Here is an 18,600-nt window from a genome sequence, read left to right as displayed (position 1 = left end):
TTAATTGCTGGTGTTGTTGAAATTAAAGGCTTGGAGGAAAGAAGTTCTCATTGCATCAGCAGGTTTCAAAAGCAGGGAGGGAGCAGCTAATTCAGCTGTCCAGTGACCTTTCAAAGTCCCTGAGTACAAAACCTCCTTCCTATGCTTCATCTTGATCCCAGTGTAAGGCCATGCTCTCCACGTCAACTAAGATGGGCAAAAAAAAGTTCCTTCTTTACTGAGGTTCCCTTTTTCCCAAACCCAGTTATGCTCTCATTCAAACTGGTCCAAAGTGTGGACTTTGTGGACCTTGAGTATCCTGGAGGTGGTACCTAGACAAAGTGAACTTCAAGGGAAGAGTTTCCCCTGGCATGCAGTACAAATACAGGCCATTGCCCTTTGTGCACAGCAGCAGAACATAACATACTGTTGATTTTTGGTTTGTGGGTGCAAACCTCATTTTCCCCGTAGTTAAGGGGAAACCCTCTGAGTGTTCAGAGATCAACTGCTGCATGTGATAGGTGATATCAATCTGATTTTCCTGTTTCTCTCTTCAATGTAGGTCTCTATCACAGATGATGTTGTGAGGTAGGGAGTGGCCCCAGCTTGGTCAGGTATCAGGAGCAAAACAGCTGCAGTGGCATGGAGTTCAGTTTGGGCAAATTTGTCTTTCTGAAACAGAGCTGTGTGATACCCAATAGGCACCCAACTGGGTGCTCTGGTACAGAGGTAGCAGAACTCTGAGAAATGTTGTTATCCTGACAAAAGTATCACAAATAAACAAAATGTATGTAGCTCCCCTTAGTACGCACAGTACACATGGAAGCTGGGTGTTCCAAGCAGCTATGACTCGAATCCAGTTGGTGAGATATTGTATTTATTTATTAAGGTGATTTGCTTTGAACTGGAATTTAGAGTATTCTGACATGCTTCATCACACCTGTGAAGGTGTTACTTTAATTTTTGTGAAGTATAAATGCAAACTGTAGCCAAAGAACAATATTAAAATCACCTATGCTTTGTTTCTAGGGAAAAAAAACAGGAAGAGGTGAAGCAATCACCTATTTACTTGCTTTGTCAATCTCTGAAGAATCCAAGCTGTGGATTAAAGACATTAAGGTAAAAAGTTATTTTCTTTCAGAAAAAAGAGGAAGCCAAGAAAACCCTAATCTTTTTCTTGTTGCTTCTTCACACACTCTCTAACAGACCAACTCTGTTGATGCTCCTACAACAGTAACAAATGTCTGCCAAGAGATTTGGAATATGCTGAAAGATCTTCAACAAGGTGGTTTTCATCCAAGTCACTGATACCAATGACAAACCAGGGGAGACTGAGGTGACAAAGTAGATTATCTGAGCATAAAAAAGATTTAGGAGATGATTCTAAGATCATTCTAAGATGTCTTTCTGTGTGTAAACTCAATCACACCTGAGTTATATGTAGACAGATAGATTATAGTTGTATGACCTTTCTCCCTTGCTCCCAGGTAGGATTTAGGACAACAAAGAGACTGAGATGTTTCCTTCTTTTTGTCTTTAGCTGGCCCTACACTGACATCTTCCTTGAGATGGTAAGGAAAAGCAGACAGAGAATGGAAAATGTAGGCCTGGCAAATGTTTTCCTCTTTTCGTGGGAAACAGCACTGGGCTGTGTTTGGTATCACTCTAACTGACAGCTGGATGCAAAATTATGACAGCCCTGAAAAGCCTCTCTCTTATGTAGCCACCTGTTTGTCTGGACAGCATAGATTTAATTTTAGATCTTAAAAAAGCTTGTGAGGGGAAAGCAAACCCAAGAAGCATGCAGCATTTCTGCATTGGCACATACTTTTCTTCTTGTCATCTCCCAATTTTCCTTCCTGTTATTTTCTTTCCTTTCATTCTCTCCTGTCCACCACTTGCAGGCCCTTTTCAGACAGAGGCAACTTGAGCTCACAGGAACAAGACCTCAGCGGAGGGTGCTGTCTGTCAGTTGTTGGGGGAGAGAGAACTGGGGCCATGTGCAGGCAGAAATAAGAAGCCTGGAGCATTTTGTTGGCAGTGAAGTGATGGAGGAACTACTTTTCAATTTCTGCTGTTTTAATATGATATAAGAAAAGTCTGGCAGTAACATACAAGAAACTTCTTCCTTCCAGAAACGGCAACCATTGCTGACAGTCTGAAATCAAAGTGAATTTTGATGGAGAGGGAACACCTGGAACAGCCTTACCCCAGATTGAGGTTGACTCAGCCAAGCAGTTGGTTTCAGTTTGCAGGCACTTCAGTCTACTCCCAACATGATCCCGAGTGCAGGGAGGAAAGTCCCTTGGAGATGTCAGACAGCCAAGCTGAAGCATTAGGGAAGCCAACACATGATTTCTGACACCTGCATCTTTACACCCTGAACCCGCACAAGCACTAATTCACCCATACAGCAGACTGCATATGCAGGAGGTTGTGAGAGTCTGCCAACCTTTTCAGTAGGAAATATGTTAGGACTGTGGTGGAGGTGTTTACTCTTTCTTTGATGTTCCCTGAGGCTCTTTGGAATATAAACACTGTCTTGAAAGAAACATAGTCTGATTGTGTGATGGTGTTGCTAGAGAATAGGAGTGGATTCCTTCCTCACTAAAGACTTGAGAGGGGCTCTCCCCAAAGTATTTCACAGCACAAGTGTGTTGGGAAAGTCCAACAAAACTAGGGTTCTCCTCCCTCACTGGAAAGGAGAACTCGCTCCTAACACTGCAGTTTCTTCTTCCTTCTTGTGGAAGGGACCATCTCCTTTTAACCCATGCATCATCACTCTCCTTTAAACGTGTGGGAGCTGTGTTCTCCATGAGGTGTCCTCTCCCAAGCATTCCCACAAGGGATTTTTTCATGGAACCCTCCCAGCTGCTGTCATATGAGCACATCTGCTTTGAGTCTCCTTTGTTTGTGTCCCCCACCTCTTTGTCCCATCAGAGTACTTTGAGACTCCCTCCAGGAGAACTTCCATTTCTCCTCAAAGTAGAGAGATTCTCTAGAGTCCAGAAAGGGTGTCCAGGGAGCGGATTGCTGCTGGGATACACAAGAGCCTGTAGATAGCATTTCTGGAGGATCATACGTCTGTAATATGGAAAAATGCTTCTCTTCTGGGGCAGGAAGAGCTCATACTGGAAGGTTGCAGAAGGTTCTCAAGAGAAGAGCAAGGAGTGAAAAGTGGCAGTGGGAGTGAGATACACCTTGAGAGAGTCCCTGAGGAACAAATGGCTATTGTTGCCCCAGATATGGCCTTAGCTAAGCCAGGAACACTGCATCTTCAGGGAGCATAAAAACATAAGTAGATAGCCTAAAGGAAACTCCACAAGGACCCCAAATGCAGGGGAAAATAGTCACCCCTTCCCAAGAAACTTTTATACCTCAGAGGTCTCTTTGCCCTTGGACTCACTACCCAAGGTGCCTCCAGCCCCACTTTCATGCTTAGAGGGAGAAAGGGGTGAGGCTGTTTGTGCAAGACCTCGCAGGTGCCCCTGACCAGGCCTGAGGGCAGAGCTGGGCCCTGTGGGGAGAGACAGAGCCAGGATACAGATGGCTGTGGGTCCTGCAGGGCTCAGTAGGTGTGTATGGGCTTGGGAGTGGGGAGTGGAAAGGCCAGCAGCCTGCAGGGAGCTGGGCCAGCTGCCTGGGGGCAGGAGATCCCCACAGCCACCTGCAGTCAGGGCCTACTGGGATTGAACACAGCTCCCCAGCTCTACTTCATCACCACTCTCCTGATTGGCCAAGTACTGACTGTCTGGGACTGGAGGGGCTGTTTGGTGCCCAGATGGGGCTGGGATAGGTCCATGGAGAGGGCTGGGGTGGGAATGGGGCATTCCTTCCCTTCCCCTGGCTCCTGACTGGCCAGAACAGAGGTGCAGGGTCAAAGCCCAATTTGGGTCCTTCTGGGAGGGAGTTGGCTTACAGGAGGCCACAGCACTGGACAGGGAGCAGGCACAGCCTTCAGTGTTGGCCCGTCATTGGCCAAGGGCTGTGTGCATACAGGCAGGGTGAGGTGGGGCTTCTGCCATATCCCTAGGGCTGCCCAGGTTCTGGTTAGCGGGTAGGTCTGTCTGTCATCGCTGCTATAACCAGCCTCACTGTTCTCCTCTGCATGTCTCCCTGACAGGTTGGAATGGTGCTGCCTCACAGCTGCCTGCTGCGAGGATCTGGCCAGTGTGCTCAGCACCATTCAGACACTGACGGAGCTGAGACTGTGTGGAAATGCCCTGGGAGACCATGGAGTGCGGCTGCTGTGCAAGGGGCTGAAACATCCCATCTGCCGGCTGCAGAAACTGGGGTGAGGGACACTGGGCTGCTGGGGTGTTGCCCTGGCTGGGAACTTGGTGGAGTTGTGGCTGGGGAGGGCTGCAGGGATGGGGAGAGGTTGAGACTGATGTGTCTCTGGATCCCATGCTCCCAGCCCGCTCTGCCAGAAGAACATGAATCATCTATAAAGGGGATGCTCCTCCATGCACCTTCCCCTGCTGTCTTGGGCTCTGCTAATTCAGGTGTGCACAGGCCCAAAATAGCAAGCACTGAAAGAAGGCAGTCATACAGCCTGTCCTTGTAAATCAAACCTCTTCCTGGAGGGGATTCATCACTCCGGAGTCAGACTCTTCTTGCCTGTGGGGTTACTCATCCTCTGAATGTGCATGTCCCTTTCTGCTGTATAGAGGTTCCCTGGACAACCAGCTTAAACCCAGGGATATTTTTTGTGATAGCTTCCCTGGTGCTGAGCTGGAGATTCAGTCCCCTAATTCTAAATGTACACAAAGTCTGCATTAGCACACTATGGCCCTGGTAATGTGTTGGCACCTGTGGTGGATCGCTCAGCTCCCTTTCCAGGCAGTTCCTTTACCCACACAGCCTGATTTGCCTCTAGAGAACCCTCCAGAGGGTTAGGGTGCTTGTGTAAGTCCCATGTAACCCCTTTCAGCACCATAACTGTGTCTAAGTTACGTTGTGGCATCCCATATGGCACTGAAAAACACCTTTTAGGAGGCAAAATCCATCTCTATGCATCTGTTTACATCAATAGAAGCACTAGCAGCCAGATCCACAGGGCTGAAGCCCTCAGGAAATCCCTGTGTCCAGGATTTCCTATAGTTTTTCTCTTGCCTTCAGAGGGCCCTAATCAACAGGGAAGACCAGGGATAGAAAAGACTGGAAGTCAGATCTTAAGACTAGGGGACTGAAAGGTTCTGTTCACATAAGTAATTAGTGTGGACTAAAAGGTTAAATGTGGCACTGAGTACCTGCCATTCATGCTTCACAAGCAACAGGATGTTTTCAGTTGGCTTGGTTTTATCCCAGGGACATAAAGTGCATAGGCATCTAGAGTGCATTTGGTGTGTTCTGGAGTGCATCTACTAGGTTACTTTAATCCAAACAGACTCCAGTAAGTGCAGTCTGAGCCCATATTTCAGTTCATGTTTTAGAAAAAAATTGGTTCATATTGTGGACTGGGAGAGCTGCTTCAAAGCATACTCTTGATGTGAACTGCAACACTAGTATAGACACATAGACAAAGAAAGGAATAGATTCTGTCTCTCTTACTGTAAATCTCTTTTTCTGGCTTGCCTCCATGAATGCTAGCTACTAAGGCAAGGTTATAACTCATCCTTCTCTAGTCACACACTTTGGCATTTCCAGGTAGTCCCTTCACCAGGATAGAGTGACCACATGTGTGATGTAAACTCTCATGACCTGATGTATCATGCTTCATTGTTAGAATCGCCCCTGTGATGACATTCTCGAGGGGACTCTTTGTTAAGGGAAGGAGCTGAATTCAGCCAAGATGTCAGGCCTCCCTGGCCCATGAGCCACAACAGCCCTCCTTCTCTTTTGTCTTCTTCTCTGAAGCCAGTCCTTCTCCCCATCATTCCAGCAGCAGCTAAGGCACAGGAGATCAGTGGCACACATTCAGAGAAAAGAATGAAATGCTGTGTGACACATGAGCTACCACGTAAAAGATTATGTTGGCAGTCACTCCAAAGTTCCGCTTTGCATGGTGCAGGCATCACTGAAATGTTTATGTAGTCTGTTCCCAGGGGCTGCTGGCATATAGGGCAGTGATGTAGTGAGCTTTCCCTCCAGATGCTGTGGTGCCTTGGGGGTATGTGATGTTGAAGGTTAACGTGCCTGCAGGGAGTGCCACTGCTGGACAATCCCAGACTTTTCTGCCTGTCCCTCAGCGATGATGCCCGCCCTCCATTTTTATCAGAGTGATGCAAACCCCTTACTACCCTGCCTGAGGGTCTCTTCTTTAACTTTGCAGTGTCCCTGACCAAACATGCTCTTTGGGTCATCCTAGTCACAAGTGAACAGCTCCCACAGATTGTTTGCATTGCAGTTGCTCAGCTTCAGGGCCTTTAAGGAAAGGGATTCTCACTTCTTTTTTGGTGGTGGTCCTGTCTAGTCCATTAGAGACCGTAGTAAAGTAAGTAACCTGGTCTTCCCAATCAGCCATGGAGAGAGAGACAGGGAAAGCAGACCTTCAGTTTGTAAGCTATTTTGGGCTCCTAAGCTAAGGTTGGAGGTGATGTGATGTAAGGCCCTGGTACCACATCAAAGGTGAGGTGGGCTCACGGCCATAGGCAGGCCAAGCATGTAATGAGTGAGATGGTCCTTCCTGATGAGATAACAGTTCATTGTCTCAGTTGTGAAAGACCTGGAGAAACCCCACTGCAATTGGCCAGTGTCATCTGGGGAGCTGTGCAAGTTGGTACAGCTGGAGGAAATGGTCTTCAGGATTTGCAAGAAAGTTAAAAAAATAAGAAAACTGAAGGGCAAGGGAGATTTACAAATTCATTTGATATTTCATGGTCATTTTCCCACATTCTGGCATTTGCAAAACAACATCTCATATCAGACATTTATGTAGAATTCTGGGAGTAAATTTGTTCCTGGTGTACCTTATGGCTATGGACCAAGAATACGTAGCTTTCCCGTGAAGATGATAATCTCCAAGCACAGGTTCATAAAAATGTCTGCCAAAACTTAGTACGACTCCAGAAGCAGGGGTGGAGTGGGAATAATAGAGAGAGAGAATGTATGTAGGGACAATGGGGACTGAGATTATTTGGTAATTCAGATTTGAAGATCATGCAATCAATTTGAAGACTGTTTTCCTCTTCACTTTCTACACCACAAAGCAGATTATTCCCTCCCCACTTCTGAAAAGGACAGGCTCCAGTACTCACTGTCCTCCTGCTATGCTCTTCAGGATACTCCCACAGTGTCTACAAGATCTCCTCACCCTTTTAGTCTGTTCCATTCTCCCTCTTGCCCTGCTACTCCCATCCCAGAGGCCTCTGAGCACGACCCCCAACAGAGTGTGCTTGTGTCACTGCAGATGTGTGCCTAGGTACAGCATTTCACATGGCAGGGCTCTCTTCCATTCTGTCTTTGCCATGTGCTTTCCCTATGTCTCTGCCATTTCTGATAGATTCACCGTGACTCCACCCCTCCCCTTTCTCTCTTCTCTTCTCTTCTCTTCTCTTCTCTTCTCTTCTCTTCTCTTCTCTTCTCTTCTCTTCTCTTTCTTTTCTTCTCTCTCTTTATTTTCCTTCTCCATCCAACCCTCCTCTCCCCTATCTCCTTTTGTATTCCTGTTTACTTTTCCAATAATGCATATCTTTCATCCCCAGTGTCTCCAGGGGTATCTTTTCCAATCTGTCATTTCCACCTCAATCCTCCTTTCTCCCCCCATGCTCCCACCAGTTTTTCAAGAAGTTTTCCTAGACCATAATGAGGTTTCTGTTCTTCCACCTCCCCTGTAGGATCCACCTGGGAGCTGCTGGTAAAAGTGTTCTCTCTTGCCATGGGCTTGGCACGTAGGAGTTTTGACTCATCCCTTTTAAAGCTCCTGAGCAGATTGCTTACTGAGCATATCCACTATTGCAATATTATGTCAGAAAATAAGGTCTTCACTGCATGAGACTGCTGTCCTTCCTCACTTTGTGTTCTCTCTTTGCTCATTATGCCTTTCTGCCTCCTTTACCCTGTAGCCATTATGGAGGATTTTATACACAGAAACCCCACTATTCTTTCTCCCTGGGATTAATCCCTTCTGATTCTCAGGACAGCAAATCATATCTTTAAAAGATGTGGAACTCCACTCAGTGCAAGTCTTGTTAGATTGTGTCTTCTTATGGTAGATGGGGAATCAATACAAGGAAGCCATCATAATGTGAGAAGCCTGGCAGAGTAAAGGGTTTCTATAGTAAAGCTTTTATAATTTGTTTCTTCCATTCAAAAAGAACGCATGTTAAATAGGCCCAAGTAGTATCTGTAAGGTTTTGGACAAAAGCCAAAGTGAACCAAAAGTCTAGGGTGCCATGAGGTGTATGGCCATTGCCAAGATGCAGCAGCAGGGACAATCTTATTGGATAGCAGCATTATATCACAGGTCTTCTGATGGGTGAAAGTTTGCAGTAGCCTACGGTGGCAGGAGCCACTGGTGTGGTGCTCTTCCCTGGGCTTGGAGAGCTTATTTCCCTGCCTTCACCACCTCTCCTCACTCTATTCTTCTGAAGAAATCCTTGTTCCATGTCTTCCTGCCCACTGTGCCTTCTCTCAACTCCCTGCTTTCAGAGGGAGACACAGATGAGGCTATCTGTGCAGGACCTCGCAGGTGCCCCTGACCAGTCTTAAGGGTAGAGCTGGGCCCTGTGGGAGAGGCAGAGCCAGGATACAGATGGCTGTGGGTCCTGCAGGGCTCAGCAGTTACGTATGGGACTGGGTGGGGGTGGGGGAAGTGGGTTTCCCAGCAGCCTGCAGGAGCCCAGCCAGGCCCAGTTGCGTAGGCAGGGGATCCCCACAGCCACCTGCAGTCAGGGCCTACTGGGATTGAGCACAGCTCCCCAGCTCTACTTCATCACCACTCTCCTGATTGGCCAAGCACTGACTGCCTGGGACCAGAGGGGCTGTTTGGTGCCCAGGTGGGGCTGGGATTGGCCTGCAGAGAGAGGTGGGGCAGGACTGGGGGCATCACCCCTGACTGCTGATTGGCCAGGGCAGAGGTGTGTGTCCAAAGCCCCATTTGGGCAATTCTCAGAGGGGACTGGCTGAGTGGAAGCACCTCTTTAGCCACTCCTGTGCAGGGTTTATGACCATTCTCACTGTTGATTGGCCAGGAGAGGGGCTGGTGTGTGGGGCTATCAAAGCAGCTGTGCCCTGAGCCCCTGGCCTCTGTCTGTGTGTCTCCCCTGCAGGTTGTGGGGTTGCAGTCTCACGGATGCCTGCTGTGGGGATCTGGCTGCTGTCCTCCACACCAGCCAGACCCTGTTGGAGCTGGGGTTGAGTGCTAATGCCCTGGGAGACGCTGGAGTGCACATGTTGTGTGAGGGGCTGAAACACCCTGCGTGCCGGCTACAACGACTGGGGTAAGGAACTTTGGGCCCCCTCTGAGCATTCCCCAGGATGTCCCATGGGGAAAGCTTGAGAAAGTATGTGCTTGGGGCTAAGTAGCTTTCACCTGCAAGGTCAAGGAAAGACTGAGAGAGATACGTGTCTCCCTTGCTGGGTCACTGCTTACCCTGCTTACCCTTACTGTTTATCCTGTGCTCTCAGCCTGCCTTGCCTCTGTATAGAATGGGAAATGGCAAGCCTCCCTCTCCCTGCCTCCCCCAGCACCTTATCTCCATGACCTTGGTCTCTTTGGCTCTGAGTCTCTGATAGCCTAGAGGAAGTAATGCTGGAAGATGGCAGAGCATGTGACATAATGAAAGAAGCCCCCCAACTCACCAGAGGTGATTGACTCTGGCATAAAAGACTCTGCTCCCTTGCCAGGAACAAGAGTTCTCTGAAGGTTCCTTTCCCTCTTCTTGCAATATAGATGATACCTGGATGAATAACTTAAGTGCAGGGACATTCTTTGGGAAAGTTAAAATAGGACTGACATGGAGGTTCAGTCCCCTGTCTCTTGGAATCTGCAAGGTCATTAGTTCACCTTAGTCCACTGTGGCCACGATTATGTGTTGACATGTTGACTAGGTCACACAGCTCCCTGTCCAGTCAGATCTTCTACCCACACAGCCTTCCTGGCCTCCAGCTTCGATTCCAGAAGAGCAGAGGTTCTGAGTAAGTAGTGTCATCTTTATCAGCCCAGGTGAATTTGTGAGTTAACCTAGAGCACTTCCAATGTTACTGGACGCTCCTGTTTAAGCAGCAGAATCCAGCCTTATGTCTTCCTTGACTTTTATGGGAGCATAGACATCCAGCTTCACAGCAGGCAGTTGTATATCACTCAGTGTAGGTCTCTCCATTGCAAACAGGATTCTGCCCTTAGAGAAATTAATCATTCTAGTGAACACTGAGGGAATGAAAAATCCCAGCACTGAACCACTCTTGGTAGTTGTACATGGAAATCCACTAAAATGGCCAAAGCTGTATTTATGAAAGGATCTATGGAACCATTCCAACAGGAAATTGACACTGAAAGCAATGCAGGAAGGCTGGGCAATTAAAATGGCCAGGCTTGTTAGACCACTAGAGCAACAAGAGAGCAGTTGGACAGCAGAAAGACATAAAGAGGGGAAAAGAGTTTTTTAAGGCATTCTTTTTTTTGAGACTTAGAAATGCTGACAAGAATACACAGGGCCAATACTAGATATTAGACTGTCAAAGGAAGAGTTCCTTGAAAATGTCTTTATTAGAGGACTTTGTCTTTGGGAAACATTCCAAGAATAGGAGATGGCTAACAGAAGGCAGGAGTGTCCCAGCAGACCTGTTTGCCAGAATATCCATGGCTCTGTAAAGGTGCCTGCTCTGCCTCTTGCGATTAGTCCAATTGAGCTTGCTATCTTACTCTCCCTTTCACTGCCCTTTCTTCTCACAGTCAACCATATCTGCGATGGTGTCTTCATGTTATTGGAACCTCTACTCTTGGCAGCATACATTGAGTCTCTATTTCATGGCTGTGTTCTCTTTTCGAAGAATTTCACTGTGTCTCTGCCTTTCTTCCTCCTTCAATGTTTCATCTGTACTCAGAGTGTTTCACCTGCCTCTTCCTTGTAAAACCCATCTACTTTAAGCAAGAACCTAACTTTCTCTTTTTCTTCTTTTTTTCCCCCAGATCTCTCTGTTTGTCTGCATCCCTTTTTGTTCTCCCTCCTTGTGACCACAATGCAGGAAAGGGAGGGTCAGATACCAGTATAGAGAGATAGTCAAGGCATGAGAGGGGTTAAACAAAGTAGATCTAGTGAAGAACTTACACTCCAAACTGCACAAGGAACCGGAGGGGTTGCTGATGGGAGGCTGCTGGGTGCACAGCCTGGACGCCCAAGCGAGACTCACTCTGTTGTATCCTAAGGCTCCCTTTTATCTACTAGAACTGTTTCCTTATCTCAGCTGTGCAAACCCTAAGTAACTACTGGCTGCAAAGCAGCTAGACGTTTTTGACAAAATGGAATATGCGTGTCTGGCCTTGACGGTTTCAGTCAGTGTGTAGAGAGCACATGCTGGGGCTGCTATCACGTACTCTGCCAGTCACCTGACTCCTTGCCAGATCTTCCACAAGTGTTCTATCACTACACTCCTCAAGAGATTCCCTCTGTCATGCCCTTCATCCATGACTTCTGAGTGTCCTCATTTTGCTTGACCCAGAGGAAGTTCTTTTATATTGCTCTCAGCTGGGGTTGTGCTCTCCACTGGACTTTTCTCTCTGAAATTTCAAGCCTCAGATTCCTCATCACTAACCTTTTTTTTTTTTCCTTTTAAAAAGAGGAAGTTGTGGATTACAAAGTTTATTTTTTGGCCAGAAGGAGGCTTTTCTTCCCTCTCATATGATCTCTCTTCCTTTTCTGAACTCTCTCTCCACATCATCCAGGAGGAATAAGTCTGCCTTTTAAACTTTGGCTTAGGTCCTTGCAAAGTACAGCAAAACATGCCATCTTTTACTGGAAAGAGCATAGCTTAAAGAAAAACCTCACAGTAGAAGAGAGCCTGCTGAAAGGAGGATTTCCAGGTCATGGCTAGTAGAAGTGTGTGTGGGTGATTTGTGAATGTTCAGCTCAAAGAGGACTTGTGATGTCTATCACCAAGCAGTTCCTGCAAGGTCTCCATAGAAGACCAAAGGGCTTATAGTGCCCAGGATGACAAATGGTCATTGCCATCTGCAGCTGCAGTTATGCAACCATGGGCTGTCTACATGGCCAGAGAAATAAACCCTGAAGGGGTAAGAAGGATGGAAGAATGTTGTTGTTACTTAGAGCCCCTGCATTGAGAGACCAGCCTGCCTTGGACTGAGCTTGTTGCCCTGCTTTGTGCAGATTTCCTCCTCCAGTTCTCTCAGATGCCTTTCCCTGGTAAATGTTCAGCATACGTCACCAAGATTGTTGAAGGCTGGATCACAGACATTATGAAAATAGGCTGAGGAACCTGGTCTGACTCCATAGCTGAACCTGCTTTGAGCAAGAGATTGGGACAGAGACCTCCTGAGGTCCCTTCCACACTGAACTATCTGGTGACTGTTGAGGAGCTATTTGTGCCTGGGTGGGGCTGGGATTGGCCTGCAGAGAGAGGTGGGGTGGAACTGGGGGCATCACCCCTGACTGCTGATTGGCCAGGGCAGAGGTGTGTGTCCAAAGCCCCATTTGGGCAATTCTCAGAGGGGACTGGCTGAGTGGAAGCACCTCTTTAGCCACTCCTGTGCAGGGTTTATGACCATTCTCACTGTTGATTGGCCAGGAGAGGGGCTAGTGTGTGGGGCTATCAAAGCAGCTGTGCCCTGAGTCCCTGGCCTCTGTCTGTGTGTCTCCCCTGCAGGTTGTGGGGTTGCAGTCTCACAGATGCCTGCTGTGGGGATCTGGCTGCTGTCCTCCGCACCAGCCAGACCCTGTTGGAGCTGGGGCTGGGTGCTAATGCCCTGGGAGATGCTGGAGTGCACATGTTGTGTGAGGGGCTGAAACACCCTGCGTGCCAACTGAAAGAATTTCGGTAAGAAACTTTGAGGTCCCTCTGAGCATTCCTCAGGATGTCCCACAGGGAGAGCTTTGGAGGGCATGAAAATGATTCTGGGGAGATGTTACTTCACGAATAGATGCTGACAGTGGCAACCTTGTGATTTTGTTCATAATTTGCATCCAGCCTTTGTCTTTGGAATAGCATTAATAGTCCATAAAAGAGGGTACCCCAAGCACTTTCTCCTGTAGAACTGCTAAGAAGGAGTGAAGCTCTCAGGGTTGTGGTGAGTATGACCAGCTAACTTCTACATTGGCTGCTAGAAGGGCATTTTGTGTGGAAAGGGAACTGAATGGAGCCACCCCTGCTCTGCTCAGCCTGTTCTGATCCTATGGGACTGCAGTCTGTTTGGTAAGGAGTAACCCTGCCTGTGCTTAGGTTACCTTTGGCTCCCAGCTCTTTTCCTCATGGAAGAGCACTGCTCCTGTATCCTCCTTACAGACACAAATATGCTAGGAGATAGCTGGAATGTTGAAGAAAATTTCTTGACTGACATTCTGACAAGGAGGGACACTTCTCTGCACCTGTTATTTACAAATAAGGAAGAAAAAACTTCACATTGATCCCTGGGAACATGATGGAACAAATCCTGGAAACCATTTCAAAACATATGAATGACAAGAAAATGGCTGGGAGTAGTCAGCATGGATTTATGAAGGGAAAATCATGCTTGATGAACTTGATAGACTTCCATGATGAAATTACTGGGCCAGTGGATGAGCCCTGGATGTTATTTATCCTGTCTTTAACAAGGCTTTCAACTCTGTCTCCCATAATATCCCCATTGACAAACTGATGGAGTATGGGCTAGATAAGTGGACAGTGAGGTGAACTGAAAACTGAAAGCACTGCCAGGCTTAAAGCATTGTGATCAACAGCAAGAAGGCCGACTGGAGGCCAATCACTAGTGGTATATCAGAGGGGTCAATACTGGTGTCAGTACTATCTGACATCTTCATGAATGACCTGGATGATGGGGCAAAGCGCGCCCTCAGTATGTTTGCAGATTATACAAAAATGGAAGGAATGTTGACACACCGTAGCTGTGCTGCCATTTAGAGGGACATCAGCAGGCTGGAGAAATGAACTGACAGGAATCTCATGAAGTTTAAAAAAAGGGAAACATCAAGTCCTGCTCCTGAGGAGGAACTGGACCCATTGCCTGCCACTGCAGGGATGCAGTTAGGAAAGCCAAAGCTCCACTGGCATTGGTACTAGCAAAGGATGTAAACAGGGACAGTAAAGACTTCTGTAAGTACAATGGCAGAATAAGGAAGACTAAGGAAAATGTGTCCCACTGCTGAATGAACCGGGGAACCTAGTGACAAAAGACATGGAAAAGGCCAAGGTACTCAGTGCCTTCCTTAGCCTTGGTTTTCACTGGTAAGGTTTGCCCTCAGGCCTCTCAGCTTCCTGGGCCTACTAGCAGAGCTTGTGGGAATGTAATATTATCCACTGTAGAGAAAGACCCAGTTAGGAAGCACTTAAACCATTTGGTCGTATACTAGCCAATTGGACCACATGTGATTCATGTGAGGGTGCTGAGGGAGCTGGGCAATGTCACTGTGAGGGCACTCGCTATCATCGTGGAAATGTCATGGTGACTGTGGGAGTTTCCTGATCACTGGAGAAAGAGAAACGTCACACTCATCTTCAAGAAGGAGAGGAAGGTTCTGCTGAAGGATTTGAAGGTCTTGGTAGACCTCAAGGAAGGAGAAGCTCTGCTGAAAAGTACCTTGAGGTCTTGGTAAGACAGCAAGCTGAACATGATCCAGCAGCATGCCTTTGCAGCAAAGAAGGCCAAAAGCATGTTGATCTGTATTTAACAGGAGCAGAGAAAGGAGCTCAAGGGAAGTCATTATTCTTTTTTACTCTGTATTCAAACTGCATCTAGAATAGTGTCTAGGTTTGGGCACCCCAATACAAGAAAGACATTGATAAACTGAAGTTAGTTAATGAGAGGACTACCAAGATTTTCAGGCAGCTGGAGTACTTGCTCTGTGAGGAGAGTCTAAGGGAACTGGGCTCATTCAGCCTACAGAAGAGGAGGTTTCGGCAGGGAGGGGGGCAGTAGTAGCTTTCCACTATCTGCAAGGAGGTTATTGACAGGATGAAGCCAGGCTCTTCACAGAGGTGCATGGTGGGAGGAAAAGAAGCAATGGTGATAGGTTAAAACATGAGAAGTTCAGACTGCATATAAGGAAAAACTTTTCCCCAAATGAGGACTGTCAAGCATTGGAACAGTTTATCCAGGGAAGCCTACATCTTTGAAGGTTTTCAAGATCTGACTGAGCAACCTGATTTGACCTCACAGTTTACTCTGCTTTGAGTAAATACTAAATACTGTTGGGACCTACATACTGTTGGCCTTGTAAGGCTCTACTCCCAACAGGGTCCCCAGTGCTCCCAGTTATCTGCAAGGGGTTCAGCTGTTTCTCACATGACTACCACTAATAATGTAAATACACTAATAATGTAAAATTCAGCCACCCCTCATGGCATGGTTTGTAAAGTTTTTCAGTTTCTCACACTCTTATTTGTCATGACTGGCAATTTCTCATGTCACGTCCAGTAGCTCATCCTGTTTAGTTAGCTAAACCTAAGGCCAGGGCCTCTTCAGCAGCCATTTCCCTGAAGCAGCAACATGGATCATGTCAGAACAGGAATCAGTCAATGCACTGGAGGTAGGATTGCCATTCAGAGAGACCATAACAAGATGGAGAATTGGGCAGACAGAAAGTTCAGCCAAGGCTAGTTCAAACTTCAAAGTCCCTTCCCGTAGATGGGAAAAATAAATAAATAAAAAATAAATAAAAAATGCAATGGGACAGACTGGGGGCTGCCTCGCTAGAGAGAAGCTCTGCAGGAAAGGATATGGTGGGATCCTGCTCAACAAGAAGTTGAAGAGGAGTCAACAGTGTGCCCTTGCAGCAAAAAAAGACAGCCACTTATTGGGCTGTTTGGTGTAGCCAGCAGATTGAGGGAGGTGATTTTTCCCCTCTATTCAGTGCTTGTGAGACCTCATCTGGAGTAGTGCATCCAATCTGGGATCCACAGGACAAGAAAGACATTGCCATACTGGAAAAGGTCAAGCAGAGGCCTCCAAACTTTTAAGGGTCCTGGAGCATGTGGCACTTGTGGAGAGGCTGAGTGAATTGGAGCTGTTTGGTCTTAAGAAAAAAAAGTGAAGGGTGGACCTTACTGCTGTGTGTGAAGTACACTAATACAGGACAGAAGGCCATGGCCATAGCTTTGCAAGAAGGGAATTCCAATTAGATGTGAGGACTTTTATTTATTTATTTATTGGCACCATGAGGGTTGTCGGACACTAGAAAAGGGGCCCAGAGAGGTTGTGACATCTCCATTCTTGGAGATCTTCAAATCTTGACAGGGACCTTACAGATCCGGCTATAAGCTGGAGCGTGGGGTTGGACTAGATGATGACCAGGGGTCTCCTCCCTCCTATGTCATGCTATGAGTCTGGGTCCCTTTGCTTCTCTAGATGTGAGTGGCCAGACTTGCCAGGTGAGAAAGTGGGGATAGCATTGCCAGATAATCAGAGTACTGCACTGGCAGGTGTAATTAAGACCTGCTTCAGTCCAGAAATTTATTACTGGCCTTGTCACCCCCCTCCTTAAAGAGCTACATCCCATTCCTAAAACTATTACTTGAAGCCAACCTCCTCTTCAGATTCTTGTTAATGTAAGAGAACATACTGCTGAGAATTAGACTTTGCTTGGGCATAGAAAAAGACCTGAGATTGGAGGCAAAATTCTCTTTTACTTCCTGTATCCCAGGACAGAAGAGTTCACCTGCTAAAAAACAGGGAGGGGAGACCTTTCTGTGAACTTTGGTCCTTTTTGTCTCCTTTCAGTGAAAAGAGGATTGTACAAAGAAGGCTCTCACACTGAAGAAGGCTTTTCATAGGCAAGGGTTCATGAGTCAAGGATCATTCCTAGACCTAGTGAAGTTGTTTCTTCAAAAGACCACATCTTGCACTGTGTTCTGTGGCTGAGAAGATGATTAAAACAGGAGGCCCACTTTTCCCGAGTGAAGTACAGTCCCCTCAGCTCTCTGTACTGAGCTTATCCTGATGGTGCATAGTGTGTGCCATGAATACAAATACATTTTTTTCAGTAAGGGGCTTTAGGGGAGCGGAAAAGCTTAGACTGTTCCAGCCATTTTCCTTCCCACTTCCCTCCCCATGATAACCTGAGGACAGTGAAGGCAGTAGGTAGGGAGCAGGGAGAGTGAGCATAAAAATATATGGGATGTAAGGATATCTGATTTATGAGGATTAACAGGATTGGGCTTACTGTGTTAGTCATGTCTATGTGTGCGCTGTTGGTGTTTATGTGGATGCTGGTAAAGGCATTGTTGACTGAGTGTTCATGTTTGTGACTGCCCATGGGTGTAGTGTGTGTGTGTGTGCGTGTGTGTGCGCACACATGCTTATTGGGAACACATGCCTAACCTTGCTACTTGTCAGACCTAAAAATGGGAACTGCAACAACCGCATCTATTGGACTGGGACAGGACGAATCCTCTTGGTCCCAAAACCAACAGGTTTTGGCTTTCTTTAACAGAGATGTTATGGGTCTGCCAGCCAGCTGTTTTAGAAAACAGTAAACATTTATAGTAGATTTTATGTTTCTCCTTCTTTCCTTCTTCTCCCGAAAGGTTGAGCAAATACGGATTCAGTGAAGAAACTCGTCGGGAGCTGGCTCACCTAAGAAAAATCAAGCCCAGCCTGAACATAGGATACATCTTTTGATCAGGACTCTCCACAGCCTGGGTATCTGGCCTCGTGTCTTTGTCACTAGGGTAGCACATGTTAAAAGTGAAGTAGGGACCAAGAAATGTTTGTTCCAGTTTAAGGATTCTGCTATAACGGCAAAAACAATTCTGAGCATGTGTGGCTGAGATTGGCCAATCATCCTTAAGGCAGTAGGAGCTGAGTTTTACCCAAGCACCGTAGATCCAAATAGACCCCCCTTCAAGCTCATATCTGAGAGGGGAAGGAATCAGAGGGCAGAGGGAATCAGGGTAAGGATGCAGATACAATGATGAGCATATGAATGAGTCCAGGAACTTCCCTCTGTCATTCTTGGAGCTTTGAGATTCAATGGGGGTGTAGAAGAATGTGCTTTGGATGCCAAGAGAGATTTTTATTCAGTTTCCATGAATCCTTTATAGGGATTTGTACAGTGATGATGCTTTCTGCAGTTTTGTCTCATTTCACAATTCTCAAGGGTATCGTTTCTGTCTCCATTTTGATTTATATCTATCCAGAATGATGTTTGTACCAATTTTACTGAAATCAAATACTGTTCCCCTCTCACTGTGACATTTCCATTCCTTCCTGTAGTCAGTATCAATGTCTGAGCGCTATCCCAGGGATAAGGGCCAGGGCAGTTCCCAGGGATGGTTCCTCTGGATGAGGTAGAAAGACTCTCTTAGTGCATCCCCTTTCCCCTTTTAGGGACCCTCTGGGCTTTTTCAAGAAAAAGATGTAAGGGGCAACAAAGGACCCTGGATGCCCACAGAAAAGTGGAGACCCAAGGTCCAGTACAGTACTGGCTGGGATAGTGGGGGGTTAAAGCACTCCAACAGGAATGAGAAGGTTTTCTATTCCTGCCATGCCATTGTTTTGTGCATGTT

At 46.9% G+C, this 18,600-nt stretch overlaps 1 protein-coding gene across 1 annotated transcript; it reads left to right on the top strand.

Moving 5' to 3' along the window:
• Window positions 1-541: 541 nt before the first annotated feature.
• LOC136995875 (NACHT, LRR and PYD domains-containing protein 3-like) lies at window positions 542-18,274 on the top strand (the record flags this gene model as incomplete). The annotated part of the gene is made up of 6 exons (XM_067316899.1): window positions 542-567; window positions 1,009-1,098; window positions 4,103-4,273; window positions 9,192-9,362; window positions 12,745-12,915; window positions 17,620-18,274. Coding segments are annotated over 6 exons (723 nt in total), but the record flags the coding sequence as incomplete, so codon positions are not given.
• Window positions 18,275-18,600: the final 326 nt, after the last annotated feature.

The sequence above is a fragment of the Apteryx mantelli genome, unplaced genomic scaffold (assembly GCF_036417845.1).
Source record: "Apteryx mantelli isolate bAptMan1 unplaced genomic scaffold, bAptMan1.hap1 HAP1_SCAFFOLD_167, whole genome shotgun sequence".
Classification (NCBI taxonomy): domain Eukaryota; kingdom Metazoa; phylum Chordata; class Aves; order Apterygiformes; family Apterygidae; genus Apteryx; species Apteryx mantelli.
Note: the sequence above shows the minus strand (reverse complement) of the source record. Positions and strands in the feature narration are given on the sequence as shown.